The sequence below is a fragment of the Mizuhopecten yessoensis genome, unplaced genomic scaffold (assembly GCF_002113885.1).
Source record: "Mizuhopecten yessoensis strain PY_sf001 unplaced genomic scaffold, ASM211388v2 scaffold9895, whole genome shotgun sequence".
Classification (NCBI taxonomy): domain Eukaryota; kingdom Metazoa; phylum Mollusca; class Bivalvia; order Pectinida; family Pectinidae; genus Mizuhopecten; species Mizuhopecten yessoensis.
In genome coordinates, this window is record NW_018408276.1 from 141,218 (window position 1) to 158,277 (window position 17,060).

General features: G+C 38.8%; 1 protein-coding gene across 1 annotated transcript in view; it reads left to right on the forward strand.

Annotated features, from left to right (window-relative positions):
- LOC110458987 (mitochondrial import receptor subunit TOM70-like) overlaps positions 1 to 17,060 on the forward strand; it is a 32,053-nt gene that overhangs the window by 11,186 nt on the left and 3,807 nt on the right. The window contains exons 2-10 of the mRNA XM_021511003.1: positions 2,598 to 2,777; positions 4,874 to 5,000; positions 5,412 to 5,521; positions 6,340 to 6,491; positions 6,921 to 7,128; positions 8,628 to 8,762; positions 9,698 to 9,803; positions 12,103 to 12,328; positions 16,481 to 16,603. Of these exons, the coding sequence (XP_021366678.1) occupies positions 2,598 to 2,777; positions 4,874 to 5,000; positions 5,412 to 5,521; positions 6,340 to 6,491; positions 6,921 to 7,128; positions 8,628 to 8,762; positions 9,698 to 9,803; positions 12,103 to 12,328; positions 16,481 to 16,603 (1,367 nt within the window). The remainder of the gene's footprint in view (positions 1 to 2,597; positions 2,778 to 4,873; positions 5,001 to 5,411; positions 5,522 to 6,339; positions 6,492 to 6,920; positions 7,129 to 8,627; positions 8,763 to 9,697; positions 9,804 to 12,102; positions 12,329 to 16,480; positions 16,604 to 17,060) is intronic.

Here is a 17,060-nt window from a genome sequence, read left to right on the forward strand (position 1 = left end):
ATCTGTGTGGGGAATGGGTTTTCTTTTGTACTCCACATCTCTGTGTGGGGAATGGCTTTTCTTTAGTATACCACATCTCTGTGTGGGGAATGGCTTTTCTTTAGTACTCCACATCTCTGTGTGGGGAATGGCTTTTCTTTAGTACACCACATCTCTGTGTGGGGAATGGCTTTTCTTTAGAACTCCACATCTCTGTGTGGGGAATGGGTTTTCTTTGGTACTCCACATCTCTGTGTGGGGAATGGGTTTTCTTTAGTGCTCCACATCATTGTGTGGGGAATGGCTTTTCTTTAGTACTCTACATCTCTGTGTGGGGAATGGCTTTTCTTCAGTACACCACATCTCTGTGTGGGGAATGGGTTTTCTTTAGTACTTTTCTTTAGTACTCCACATCTCTGTGTGGGGAATGGGATTTCTTTAGTACTCCACATCTCTGTGTGGGGAATGGGATTTCTTTAGTACTCCACATCTCTGTGTGGGGTATGGCTTTTCTTTAGTACTCCACATCTCTATGTGAGGAATGGCTTTTCTTTAGTACTCCTGTGGGGAATGAGTTTTCTTTAGTACTCCACATCTCTGTGTGGGGTATGGCTTTTCTTTAGTACTCCACATCTCTATGTGGGGAATGGCTTTTCTTTAGTACTCCACGTCTCTATGTGAGGAATGGCTTTTCTTTAGTACTCCTGTGGGGAATGAGTTTTCTTTAGTACTCCACATCTCTGTGTAGGGAATGGGTTTTCTTTAGTACTCCACATATCTGTGTGGGGAATGGGTTTTCTTTTGTGCTCCACATCTCTGTGTGGGGAATGGCTGTTCTTTAGTTCTCCACATCTCTGTGTGGGGAATGAGTTTTCTTTAGTGCTCCACATCATTGTGTGGGGAATGCCTTTTCTTTAGTACTCCACATCTCTGTGTAGGGAATGGGTTTTCTTTAGTACTCCACATATATGTGTGGGGAATGGGTTTTCTTTTGTACTCCACATCTCTGTGTGGGGAATGGCTTTTCTTTAGTACACCACATCTCTGTGTGGGGAATAGCTTTCCTTTAGTACTCCACATCTCTGTGTGGGGAATGGCTTTTCTTTAGTACTCTACATCTCTGTGTGGGGAATGGCTTTTCTTTAGTACACAACATCTCTGTGTGGGGAATGGCTTTTCTTTAGTACACCACATCTCTGTGTGGGGAATGGGTTTTCTTTAGTACTCCACATATCTGTGTGGGGAATGGGTTTTCTTTTGTTCTCCACATCTCTGTGTGGGGAATGGCTTTTCTTTAGTACACAACATCTCTGTGTGGGGAATGGCTTTTCTTTAGAACTCCACATCTCTGTGTGGGGAATGGGTTTTCTTTAGTACTCCACATATCTGTGTGGGGAATGGGTTTTCTTTTGTGCTCCACATCTCTGTGTGGGGAATGGCTTTCCTTTAGTACTCCACATCTCTGTGTGGGGAATGAGTTTTCTTTAGTGCTCCACATCATTGTGTGGGGAATGGCTTTTCTTTAGTACTCTACATCTCTGTGTGGGGAATGGCTTTTCTTTAGTACACAACATCTCTGTGTGGGGAATGGCTTTTCTTTAGTACACAACATCTCTGTGTGGGGAATGGCTTTTCTTTAGTATACCACATCTCTGTGTGGGGAATGGCTTTTCTTTAGTACTCTACATCTCTGTGTGGGGAATGGCTTTTCTTTAGTATACCGCATCTCTGTGTGGGGAATAGCTTTTCTTTAGTACTCCACATCTCTTTGTGGGGAATGGCTTTTCTTTAGTTCTCCACATCTCTGTGTGGGGAATGAGTTTTCTTTAGTACTCCACATCTCTGTGTGATCTCTGTGTTGGGAATGGCTTTTCTTCAGTACACCACATCTCTGTGTGGGGAATGGGTTTTCTTTGGTACTCCACATCTCTGTGTGGGGAATGGGATTTCTTTAGTACTCCACATCTCTGTGTGGGGTATGGCTTTTCTTTAGTACTCCACATCTCTATGTGAGGAATGGCTTTTCTTTAGTACTCCTGTGGGGAATGAGTTTTCTTTAGTACTCCACATCTCTGTGTAGGGAATGGGTTTTCTTTAGTACTCCACATCTCTGTGTGGGGTATGGCTTTTCTTTAGTACTCCACATCTCTGTGAGGGGAATGGGTTTTCTTTAGTACTCCACATCTCTGTGTAGGGAATGGCTTTTCTTTAGTGCTCCACATCTCTGTGTGGGGAATGGCTTTTCTTTAGTATACCACATCTCTGTGTGGGGAATGGCTTTTCTTTAGTATACCACATCTCTGTGTGGGGAATGGCTTTTCTTTAGTACTCCACATCTCTATGTGAGGAATGGCTTTTCTTTAGTACTCCACCATGTTTTTTTACTGTAGCATACATTGGGCGTTTTCCCTCATAGAAAAAGTTTTTTTTTAAATTTGAAAGAAATGGTACAAATGTTTTTTTTTTACGTAAAGAATTAGGATATTTTTCATTGATAACAGAGATACTAACCTTTTCTAAGGCAGGGTCCCACACAAGATTTATTAGGATACACATAAAAGGTGTTATACAAATTTGGGCCCTTGCAGATCTTTTTTAACATCATTTTATAATTGTAGGACCAGACTCCACTGGAAAAGGCACAAGCAGAGAAAAACAAAGGGAACAAGTACTTTAAGGGGACCCGCTATGACCAGGCTATAACATGTTACACACAGGCCATCAGGATGTGTCCTCCCGGCAACAAGACAGACCTGGCCACTTTCTACCACAACAGGGCAGCCGCCTACGAAAAACTGGTAGGTATTTTACAGGGTTTTATGAAACTGGAGTTACCGACAGGCTTCGAAAACTGGTTTGTACATATATGTGCATACCATATATATCTAATGATGTGAACATGTGCCACACAGAAAATTGCTTCACAAAAGTTATGTACCCTATTGGACACATTCCTAACGAATCTGAAGTGGTCTCAGAGAAAGAATAAACAAATTCTGGTCAATTCTGCTGGAGAAATATCAGCTCCATACCTTTAAGCCTTGTGGCTTAAACCATCACAGGCCAATGATCAGGAAGATGTGAAAGCTATATTTGACCACACATAGCTTTGTATCAGGACCACCGATGTATTAAATGTCAGACAATTACATCAGCAATCTAGACTGGTTACCAATTATCTGTGGTGATAGTCAAGTAGAAACAATCAGATCTTACAGTTAGTTGCTACGTATTCCTTTAGTAAATCAGTAATGTAATTATTTACTGTATCATATTATAACTGATGATTTGTATCCCCCGCTTTCACCAAAACGGGAGATATTATTAATTTGGGTTTGTCAGTCTGTCTGTCAAGGTTCGTTTCCGTGCAATAACTGCAACAAATTAAGGGCTTGGCCAAATTTGTCAACCATCTTATTGTTTTGATAATGGGTGTATAAAAGAGAAAATCTGAAATCTGCTACAGAGCAGATATTTTCCCTCTTCACTAGACTTGAACTGGAAAATTTAACAAATCATAAGAAATAAAACATCATATTTCTTTTTTTTTTCAAGTTTCAAGCTATACATTATATCTCAACAGCTCGATACTCACATGTTTAAAAACCTAACCTCAATAATGTTAACCTACAATATGTCCTGCAAGCGGGGGATATAAATTCCACGAAATTGCTTGTTTATATTGATTTGAAAACATCCTGATGGTGAGAGAATAAAATCTGAATTCAGTACCACCCGCCCCCCCCAAAGTTTCCTTTAATGTTTTGAGATAATTTTCTTTTTCTTTAATTCTTGTGTTTCCTACCTTGGTTCACAAAAGCATCTCTTCAGAATTATCACCATATGATTTCGGGCCTTGTTGTGTAGTCCTCGCTTTAACTCTCTCCGTACCGTTGTACACAGGACCACAATGTGTGTTCCAGGGCCCCATTGTTGTGTTCAGACGACAAAAATATATGCTGTCTCATCCCCGTTGTCGTGTATATACACGACAAGAGATTTGGTGTACCGTGTTACCTGTCTTCTGCTGGTTATAGCACACAACAGTCGTGTAATTCAATTAGTTGTTGCTAGAATCAGAACCCATCAGTTTGTAACAAAGATTTTTGAGTACACATTTTTCATCATCTGATCTTACCACAAGATGTTGCGTTTGGTGGTCACCAATATAAACAACATGGTGGCGAGTGATTGGACTTATGGAAGTAATTATGGCTAATTTAATATAAGTCACAATAAAACATTCTTGTAGAAAAAACTTTCAAGACTTTGTAACCAAAATCGATCCCCATTGGGGACCAGCACAGCAAAGCTGTTTTGAATACAATGACTCATTCATTGGCGGCCATGTGTCAATGTCTCAGTCATCACCAGCTGCCTGTGAGTCATAATGCTGCAAAACATGACAATGTGTATGTCTATGAACAACTATTAACATAAAACAATATAGGTTCAGGGGGACTTGTTTTAGGGGAGCCTTTAGACCTGGGATTTTCTTGTCTTGCAAATATAACAGTATTATGTGATAACGCCCTAGAGGAAATATGATGTTTCTCTTTTATATATCTATTCTATCATCAAAACAATTCTATCATCAAAACAATAAGATGATATTTCATAACAAAGAAAACTTATATTGTGGTATAAAAGTAAAGTTGATATAATTGATTATGTAGGAAAACAGAAGATTTTGTAAATTAAGTTGATATTTTATTACAAAGAAACTAAAGATTGTGGTAAAAAAAATGTTGATTTAAATTATAGGGAAACATATAGCTTTTGTATAATAAGTTGATATTTTACAGAGAAACAATAAGATTGTGGTAAAAATTTGTTGATTTAAACTATCGTAAAAGGAAACATAGCTTTTGTATAATGAGTTGATATTTTACAGAGAAACAATAAGATGGTAATTGAGGATTGTACTACAGCACTGGAGCTCAACAACCGGTATGTGAAGGCCCTGACCCGGCGAGCGTCAGCCTGTGAACAGCTGGAGGATCTGTCTCAGGCGCTAGAGGGTTAGTACAGTGTGCCAACAAACATAGTATACAGTTATTGTACCTCAATCTAGGGCACTCTGGAACTTAAAAGTTGGAATCGCTAAAATATCATGTTTGATATGTAATCATTATTGATTGACCAATTATTGACAAATTTTATCAAATGAAAAAGAGTATTTAGGACGAAACAAAATACAAAAGTATTTCTCTCGCTCCATGAGGCAAGGAATAGTCATGTAAAGCAATGACTAAATCAATAGAAAGTTAATCCAGAAATCCACAGGCGAGTAGAGAGGTACTTTTTATGACATCCAACCAGGCACAGGGACTCTTGGTTCTATAAAGTAATCCCTGAAGCAGCTGATCTGTGGTATTATATTTGTAAAGTGTTGTATTTTGCTGTGATTGAGTTTTATGGTTTTATCACAGATGTGACAGCGCTATGTATACTGGAAGGCTTCCAGAACCCCACCTCCCTTCAGACAGCTGATCGTGTTCTCAAGAATCTTGGACAAACCAAGGCCAAAGAAGCATTCCGTGTAAGGGTTATTATCTCCCTTAGACTGTATTCGTTTATATCTCTAGGGTACATCAAATAGAAATTGGAAGTGTTATCTCCCTTAACCTGGTTTTGGTTTAACAAATGGAAAGAGTTAAAATAAACGTGTAGAAATTCTTAATGTTCAAATGTTCTGATTATGTAGTAACTATTCTGGTTTGTGATCAGTAACACACATATTTCAACGTACCATTTTACTGTGTTTCCCAACAATTCCTTTACACAAAACCTGGTATTATAAAACCAAAAAACAAAAATTCACGACCCAAAATTTATTGATGNACACACATATTTCAACGTACCATTTTACTGTGTTTCCCAACAATTCCTTTACACAAAACCTGGTATTATAAAACCAAAAAACAAAAATTCACGACCCAAAATTTATTGATGAAAAAAAAAACCCGCTGATTTTCGAATTTTAGAAGGTTCCTTGCCTTTCAAAATGGCTTCCAGCTCTGTGTTGGCGCTAAATGTCAGCATATGGAGCACAATTTGCCTCCAAATGAACCTTGTTTATGTCATTCTTTGTTTTATATACAATAGTAGGTTCATAATCACATGACCACACGGTACACAGAAATATACAAAAATAAATCAAATCGACCTACCTACCCTTGTTTTTTTGCCCATGCAACCCTAAACAGACTTTTTTTTTTGGGCCTAATACTTAACCTGATTATAACTTAAAACCCCTGTTATAGCATCAAACTTCAATATAACATAGCTGTATAAAGAGAGTTTACTGGGCAAATGTATTTGAGAAATACTATATTTTCCTGTTTATATTTTTAACAGAATCGTAAACCAGCAATGCCCTCCAAACATTTCATCAGAACCTATTTTGCTGCATTTGTCAATGACCCTATTTTAAATGCTGCTAAGACAACCACACCTCCCAAGCCTGTAGAGGATGGTCAGGTGGCTAATGGTGAGGCATCAGATGTCAGGTAAGCCGGTCTCTAGTAAGTCTGTGGTGGGAGTGTCTTTGGTACATAATGTTATAATATATTGTTGTTAAATACATGAAGTTTGTCCACTGTCTTTAGTACAGTAAACTCCTTCATACTGTATACGTAGAAGTATATTTTAAGTCAAAAACTAACAAACAAAAAAAGTTTCCAAGTATTTTAGCTGTGTTTTGAAGCTCTTCAAAAGATGCATATTTTTCTTTTATTAAAATATTTATACATATTAAATGTTCTCTGGATCATGTATTCAATATAGTGATGTGTATACATGTATAGTATTTTTTACTTCAGAAGTTACAAACTCTCAGTGAATAAAGAATGAGACTATGATTTCTGTAAGCTTATATCATTATCATGGTGTGGGAAGATGATTTAAACAATTCTATTTCTATTTGTTTCTCTGTATAGTCCTTATCAGCAAGCTTTGTGGAAGATCACAGCAGAGGAATACGATGACATCATATCATTATGTACACAGGAGCTAGATCTCCCAGACAGCCAATCACAACCCGAGGCCAAGTTACTACGGGCAACACTCTACCTACTGTGTAACCAGTATGATCTGGCACTTGCTGACCTCAAGGTTGTTTTATCAGAGGAAGATATACCTAAAAGAGTAAGGGTTTCAATATAGAATGGTGTAATTACATTTCTCACATCTGATTAAAATCTTAATTTCCTTAAATTGATATTAACATTGAAATAAGAATAGATAATACTGATTTTACCTGAGTTGTGGACAATTTAAATCAGTATTATCTAGTTATAAATCAATTTAGATTAATTATCACATAACCTCGTGTCCGTCGTCTGTACTTCAACAATTCCTTTGAACGACTTCTTCTTCTTAACCACTTATTGGATTGGAAGCATCCCTAGGTGGTGGCTATGGGGATTCACAATTGTACAAATGGTGGGGCTGACCCCCCAAGGGGGCTGAGGGGCGGGGCCAAAAGGGGGCAATTTGGCTATATTGCTTTAAGCGAATTCTTCTCTGGAACTTAGAGACGAATATCAACCATATTTGACCGAAAGCATCCCTAGGTGGTGGTGATTCAAAATTGTACAAATGGTTAGGCTGACCCCTGAGGGGGCTGGGGCCAAAAGGGGGCAATTTGGCTATATTGCTATAAACGACTTCTTCTGTAGAACTGTGCCATGGATATCAACCATATTTGGTCCCAAGCATTCATGGGATGTAGGGATTCAAAATTGTACAAATTTTGTTGCTGACCCCCCGGGCTAAGGGGTCGGGCCAAAAAAGGTTTATTACTTGGAAATGGTTGAGATCCCCACCGTATAACCATATATACAATTGCTGAGTATAAAGAGAAGAATGCACAGTTGCTTAAGGACCTAAGGTCTGGCCCCACCCTTGGAGGCATAGTCTCTGGGTCATAACTTTGAAACGGTTGAGATCCCCTCCCCAAAACTATGTATACAAATGCTTGGCATAAAGAGACAAATGCAGTCATGATATTAGAATAGACCCTAGGGTCTGACCGATCCCCTAGGGACCTTGTTTCTTAGTCACAGCTTTTAAACAGTTGAGATCCCCACCCAAAAACCATATATACAATTGCTGAGTATAAAGAAATGAATGCACATATGCTTCCAGGATGGCCTTGGGGTCTGCCCCACCCTTGGAGACTTAACCCTGGGTCATAACTTCAAAATGGTTAAGATCTCCACCCCAAAACTATATATACAATTGTTGGGCATAAAGAGACTAATGCAGTCATGATATTAGAATTTATCCCAGGGTCTGCCCCACCTTTGCAGAATTAACCCCTGGGTCATAACTTTGAAATAGTTGAGATCCCCACCCCATAACCATACATAAAATTGCTGGGCATGAAACATTTAATACAGATATGCTACAAGGATTGGCCTTGGGGTCTGGCATATTCCCTTTGATCTCATTTGGAGAATATTTTGCCATGATTGCTTAGATATCCAGGTGAGCGATACAGGCCCTCTGGGCCTCTTGTTAAGAAATAAACACTTTATATTGGTAAACAGATATACATTTCACATGGACCCTCGCTATAACATATCTAGCCAAGGTTAACTCTCTACGAGTATAAAACCTACTGTCTCTGTATCTCATTCTAGCTAAGAGTCAATGCCATGATAAAGAGAGGCAGTATCTACATACAAATGGAGAAGCAGACTGAAGGCTTGGATGATTTTGCCTCAGCTGTCCGAATAGATCCTGAAAATGCAGATATCTATCATCACCGAGGACATGTAAGTAATGAGGCAATGCTAATTATCATCTATATACTTCTTTATACCACCTACCGGTAGCATGAAAAATTCATTACCATTGGTTGTCAGTATGAGAAAAAGTTGAACGACTTGAGAAGAACTTGAGAACAAATTTTCTCATTCCCCAGCACTTGGGAGCGTATTTTCTCCAAAAAATTGTCTGCTCGTGTCAGATGACATCCGAAACCGGAAATAGTGTCCACACAAAAGTAATCTGCAAAAGAAAATAGTCTGTCATAAAAATATCAATACAAAGTTATGGGAAAATATTGTGAGAATAACGACACCATTTCAGGTGTAAATGTGATATGGAAAAGCCAATGACGATAGGATTGTTTTAAAAATATTGTTTTCTACAGAGTTTAAAGGTTATTTGTATTCCTTCGCGTAAAAATTCTATTTGTTTACGTTTGTCAAGGTGATCGTTGACCGTTGAGCTTAGAAGTCATTTGGAAAACATGGTGTTTAGTTGAGTTTTTTAAATGGAGAAATATAAAAGGTAGTAGTGTATAGATAATAAATAGTTTATCATACAGTATTTTCAGCGTTTGTCGTGAATACAATTTTCTCATCGCTCGCACGTAGATAAAATCTCGAGTCCTCCTGTGCTGGCCTCTCGATTTCATCCACGTGCTCGCAATGAGAAAATTTGGTGTCCTTGAGATTTTATCTACATGTGAGCGATGAGAACATTGTTCTCACGACAAACACTAAAATACAGTGTGATAAACTATAAGTATCAGCTCTACTGTGCCAACCAATCACCCAAAACTTAAACAGGTCTACATCTCAAGTGTTACAGTAAAGCATTTCTTTGTATTAACATCTCAATGTTTTTCCCCAAGTTTATTTCAGAAAAACATACACTTTGAATGGAATAAAAGTGTATGAACTGTGTTTTATTGTATCTACAGCACAACATACAACTGGAGAGGATAGACGATGCGTTACGAGATCTGGAAAACGCCATCTCAAAGGACCCTACATTTGCTGCTTCACATGTACAGAAATCTTTTGCCGGTATGTTTTCAGATCCTCCTCTAGAAACAATTTACACAAGCTTTCTACTGGTTCTTGTTTCTGTCTTCAGGTTTATGTACAATTGATATAGATAAAGCAGAATAGAACTAAGGAAATTTTACACATGACATAATGTGTAGGTAGTATATCTACAGAGATAGATAGATACCACATGTACAGGTATAATGTGTAGGTTGTATATCTACAGAGATAGAGAGATATCACATGTACAGGTATAATGTGTAGGTAGTATATCTACAGAGATAGATAGATACCACATGTACAGGTATAATGTGTAGGTAGTATATCTACAGAGATAGAGAGATATCACATGTACAGGTATAATGTGTAGGTAGTATATCTACAGAGATAGAGAGATATCACATGTACAGGTATAATGTGTAGGTAGTATATCTACAGAGATAGAGAGATATCACATGTACAGGTATAATGTGTAGGTAGTATATCTACAGAGATAGAGAGATATCACATGTACAGGTATAATGTGTAGGTAGTATATCTACAGAGATAGAGAGATATCACATGTACAGGTATAATGTGTAGGTAGTATATCTACAGAGATAGAGAGATATCACATGTACAGGTATAATGTGTAGGTAGTATATCTACAGAGATAGAGAGATATCACATGTACAGGTATAATGTGTAGGTAGTATATCTACAGAGATAGAGAGATATCACATGTACAGGTATAATGTGTAGGTAGTATATCTACAGAGATAGAGAGATATCACATGTACAGGTATAATGTGTAGGTAGTATATCTACAGAGATAGAGAGATATCACATGTACAGGTATAATGTGTAGGTAGTATATCTACAGAGATAGAGAGATATCACATGTACAGGTATAATGTGTAGGTAGTATATCTACAGAGATAGAGAGATATCACATGTACAGGTATAATGTGTAGGTAGTATATCTACAGAGATAGAGAGATATCACATGTACAGGTATAATGTGTAGGTAGTATATCTACAGAGATAGAGAGATATCACATGTACAGGTATAATGTGTAGGTAGTATATCTACAGAGATAGAGAGATATCACATGTACAGGTATAATGTGTAGGTAGTATATCTACAGAGATAGAGAGATATCACATGTACAGGTATAATGTGTAGGTAGTATATCTACAGAGATAGAGAGATATCACATGTACAGGTATAATGTGTAGGTAGTATATCTACAGAGATAGAGAGATATCACATGTACAGGTATAATGTGTAGGTAGTATATCTACAGAGATAGAGAGATATCACATGTACAGGTATAATGTGTAGGTAGTATATCTACAGAGATAGAGAGATATCACATGTACAGGTATAATGTGTAGGTAGTATATCTACAGAGATAGAGAGATATCACATGTACAGGTATAATGTCTAGGTAGTATATCTACAGAGATATAGAGATATCATATGTACAGGTATAATGTGTAGGTAGTATATCTACAGAGATATAGAGATATACTACCTACACATTATACCTGTCCATGTGATATCTCTCTATCTCTGTATATATACTACCTACACATTATACCTGTACATGTTATATCTCTCTATCTCTGTAGATATACTACCTACACATTATGCCTGTACATATGATATCTCTATATCTCTGTAGATATACTACCTACACATTATACCTGTACATATGATATCTCTCTATCTCTGTAGATATACTGCCTACACATTATACCTGTACATGTGGGATCTATCTATCTCTGGAGATATACTACCTACACATTATACCTGTACATGTTATATCTCTCTATCTCTGTAGATATACTACATACACATTATACCTGTACATGTGGTATCTATCTATCTCTGTAGATATACTTCCTACACATTATACCTGTACATGTGGTATCTATCTATCTCTGTAGATATACTACCTACAAATTATACCTGTACATGTGATATCTCTATATCTCTGTAGATATAGAGATATAGAGATATCATATGTACAGGCATAATGTGTAGGTAGTATATCTACAGAGTTAGAGAGATATCACATGTACAGGTATAATTTGTAGGTAGTATATCTACAGAGATAGAGGGATATCACATGTACAGATATAATGAGTAGGTAGTATATCTAAGGAGATATAGAGATATCACATGTCCACTTGTACAGGTACCAGGTATCTGATGTGTAGGTAGTATATCTACAGATCAAGGTACAGAGATTTATGGTTTCCCTGCCCTTATCACAGGAGTTCCCTCATCTATAAGTAGTACCGTAACAGTATTTCATATATCTATTTTTAGAACACAAGAGAACAGCTATGCAGATGATGGGGTCTAACCTCCCCCTCCCCCAGGCAGTGCTACAGTCCTATAAGGCCAATGTTGACATGTTCCCTACTAACGGTGATGCCCGTGCACTCTACGCTCAGGCCCTTGGGGATGCTGGGAAGTTCGAGGAAGCAGAGATGCAGTTTTCAGAAGCTGTGCGACTTGACCCTGACAATGCTACAGCCCTTGTACACAGAGGGTAGGTGAAACACTTTTTCCTGTTCTGACTGGCTTCACTTGTGATGGAACAACAGTCTGTTTAAAATGAATCATTCACTCTGTTCCCATACAATGCACTACTTTGTTGTATCTGACTACACTACATAAAGGGTCACCGACTACACTCCCAAGGGGTCACCGACTATACTACCTAAGGGGTCACTGACTACACTACCTAAGGGGTCACTGACTACACTACCAAAGGGTCACTGACTTCACTACCTAAGGGGTCACTGACTACACTACCTAAGGGTCACTGACTATACTACTTAAGGGGTCACTGACTACACTACCTAAGGGGTCACCGACTACACTACCTAAGGGGTCACTGACTACACTACCTAAGGGGTCACTGACTTCACTACCTAAGGGGTCACTGACTACACTAACTAAGGGTCACTGACTATACTACCTAAGGGGTCACTGACTACACTACCTAAGGGTCACTGACTACACTACAAAAGGGTCACTGACTACACTACCTAAGGGGTCACTGAGTACACTACCTAAGGGGTCACTGACTACACTACCTAAGGGGTCACTGACTACACTACCTAAGGGTCACTGACTACACTACCAAAGGGTCACTGACTACACTACCAAAGGGTCACTGACTACACTACCTAAGGGGTCACCGTCTACACTACCTAAGGGTCACTGACTACACTACCAAAGGGTCACTGACTTAACTACCTAAGGGTCACTGACTACACTACCAAAGGGTCACTGACTACACTACCTAAGGGTCACTGACTACACTACCTAAGGGGGCACCGTCTACACTACCTAAGGGTCACCGACTACACTACCAAAGGGTCACTAACTACACTACCAAAGGGTCACTGACTTAACTACCTAAGGGTCACTGACCACACAACCTAAGGGGTCACTGACTAACCTACCAAAGGGTCACTGACTACACTACCGAAGGGGTCACCGTCTACACTACCTAAGGGGTCCCCGTCTACACTACCTAAGGGGTCACTGACTACACTACCTAAGGGGTCACCGTCTACACTACCTAAGGGGTCACCGTCTACACTACCTAAGGGGTCACTGACTACACTACCAAAGGGTCACTGACTACAATACCTAAGGGGTCACCGTCTACACTACCTAAGGATCACTGACTACACTACCTCAGGTCACTGACTACACTACTTAAGGGTCACTGACTACACTACCTAAGGGTCACTGACCACACTACCTAAGGGGTCACTGACTAAACTACCAAAGGGTCACTGACTACACTACCAAAGGGTCACTGACTACACTGTTTCTTTTGAGATTTTATTTGTTGTGACTTACTGTGCTGCATGACACATTAACTCAAGACAGATGAGTGTTTGTACCAGGTTTACTGAAGCTGTCATTATTACTGTAAGTTGACACAGCTGAGATTTGTATTGATGTTAAGTGTGAGATTGTCTGTACCAGGTTACTGAATCTGTCAATATTACTGTAAGTTGACACAGCTGAGATTTGTGCTGATGTTAAGTGTGAGATTGTCTGTACCAGGGTACTGAAGCTGTCAATATTACTGTAAGTTGACACAGCTGAGATTTATACTGATATTAAGTGTGAGATTGTCTGTATCAGGTTTACTGAAACTGTCATTATTACTGTAAGTTGACACAGATGAGATTTGTACTGATGTTAAGTGTGAGATTGACTGTACCAGGTTTACTGAAGCTGTCATCATTACTGTAAGTTGACACAGCTGAGATTTGTATTGATGTTAAGTGTGAGATTGTCTGTACCAGGTTTACTGAAGCTGTCATCATTACTGTAAGTTGACACAGCTGAGATTTATACTGATATTAAGTGTGAGATTGTCTGTATCAGGTTTACTGAAACTGTCATTATTACTGTAAGTTGACACAGCTGAGATGTGTACTGATTTTAAGTGTGAGATTGTCTGTACCAGGTTTACTAAAACTGTCATTATTACTGTAAGTTGACACAGCTTAGATTTGTATTGATGTTAAGTGTGAGATTGTCTGTACCAGGTTACTGAATCTGTCAATATTACTGTAAGTTGACACAGCTGAGATTTGTACCGATATTAAGTGTGAGATTGTCTGTACCAGGTTTACTGAAGCTGTCATCATTACTGTAAGTCGACACAGCTGAGATTTGTACTGATATTAAGTGTGAGATTGTCTGTACCAGGTTTACTGAAGCTGTCATCATTACTGTAAGTTGACACAGCTGAGATTTGTACTGACGTTAAGTGTGAGATTGTCTGTACCAGGTTACTGAAGCTGTCATTATTTCTGTAAGTTGACACAGCTGAGATTTGTACCGATATTAAGTGTGAGATTGTCTGTACCAGGTTTACTGAAGCTGTCAATATTACTGTAAGTTGACACAGCTGAGATTTAAACTGATGTTAAGTGTGAGATTGTCTGTACCAGGTTACTGAATCTGTCAATATTACTGTAAGTTGACACAGCTGAGATTTGGACTGATGTTAAGTGTGAGATTGACTGTACCAGGTTTACTGAAGCTGTCATCATTACTGTAAGTTGACACAGCTGAGATTTGTACTGATATTAAGTGTGAGATTGTCTGTACCAGGTTTACTGAAACTGTCATTATTACTGTAAGTTGACACAGCTGAGATTTGTACTGATGTTAAGGGGGAGATTGTCTGTACCAGGTTTCTGAAGCTGTCATTATTACTGTAAGTTGTCTCAGCTGAGATGTGTACTGATTTTAAGTGTGAGATTGTCTGTACCAGGTTTACTGAAGCTGTCATCATTACTGTAAGTTGACACAGCTGAGATTTGTACCGATATTAAGTGTGAGATTGTCTGTACCAGGTTTACTGAAGCTGTCAATATTACGGTAAGTTGACACAGCTGAGATTTATACTGATGTTAAGTGTGAGATTGTCTGTACCAGGGTTACTGAAGCTGTCAATATTACTGTAAGTTGACACAGCTGAGATTTAAACTGATGTTAAGTGTGAGATTGTCTGTACCAGGTTGACTGAAGCTGTCATTATTACTGTAAGTTGACACAGCTGTGATTTGTACTGATGTTAAGTGTGAGATTGACTGTACCAGGTTTACTGAAGCTGTCATCATTACTGTAAGTTGACACAGCTGAGATTTATACTGATGTTAAGTGTGAGATTGTCTGTACCAGGTTCCTGAAGCTGTCATTATTACTGTAAGTTGACACAGCTGAGATTTGTACTGATGTTAAGTGTGAGATTGTCTATACCAGGTTTCTGAAGCTGTCATTATTACTGTAAGTTGTCTCAGCTGAGATGTGTACTGATTTTAAGTGTGAGATTGTCTGTACCAGGTTTACTGAAACTGTCATTATTACTGTAAGTTGACACAGCTGAGATGTGTACGGATGTTAAGTGTGAGATTGTCTGTACCAGGTTTACTGAAACTGTCATTATTACTGTAAGATGACACAGCTGAGATTTGTACTGATGTTAAGTGTGTGATTGTCTGTACCAGGTTTCTGAAGCTGTCATTATTACTGTAAGTTGACACAGCTGTGATTTGTACTGATGTTAAGTGTGAGATTGACTGTACCAGGTTTACTGAAGCTGTCATCATTACTGTAAGTTGACACAGCTGAGATGTGTACGGATGTTAAGTGTGAGATTGTCTGTACCAGGTTTACTGAAGCTGTCATCATTACTGTAAGTTGACACAGCTGAGATTTGTACTGATATTAAGTGTGAGATTGTCTGTACCAGGTTTACTGAAACTGTCATTATTACTGTAAGTTGACACAGCTGAGATTTGTACTGATGTTAAGCGTGAGATTGACTGTACCAGGTTTACTGAAGCTGTCATCATTACTGTAAGTTGACACAGCTGAGATTTGTACCGATATTAAGTGTGAGATTGTCTGTACCAGGTTTACTGAAACTGTCATTATTACTGTAAGATGACACAGCTGAGATTTGTACTGATGTTAAGTGTGAGATTGTCTATACCAGGTTTCTGAAGCTGTCATTATTACTGTAAGTTGACACAGCTGTGATTTGTACTGATGTTAAGTGTGAGATTGTCTGTACCAGGTTACTAAAGCTGTCATTATTACAGTAAGTTGACACAGCTGAGATGTGTACTGATGTTAAGTGTGTGATTGTCTATACCAGGTTACTGAAGCTGCAGGCAGACAAGGATATCAAAGAGGCCACCAATACCATCAACTCTGCACTGGAGCTCGACCCCCGATGTGAATATGCTTACGAAGTTCTGGGAACCCTGGAGGTGCAGCAGTGAGTACCGTATACACTTGTTCATGACCGTATATCTCACACTTACTGACAGCGACCTATTGTTTACTTTTTAGCTCACCTGGCACGAAGTGCCAAGTGAGCTTATGCCGTGGTGCGGCATCCGTCGTCCGTCCGTCTGTCGTCCGTCCGGCGTCCAGCGTCAATATTTTACTTTAAACGACATCTTCTTAATAATTGAAAGGCCTAGGGTGATGATATTTGGCCAGAAGCAAACTGAGATGAAGGGCTACCAAGTTTGTTCAAATGAATGACCTTCAATTATATTCAAGGTCACAGGGGTCAATTGTCTTAAAAAACCTTTAAACAACTTCTTCTGAATAACCAAAATGCCCAGGGTGATGATATTTGGCCAGTAGCTAGCTGAGATGAAGGGCTACAAAGTTTGTTCAAATGAATGACCTTCACCCATATTCAAGGTCACAGGGGTCAAATATGT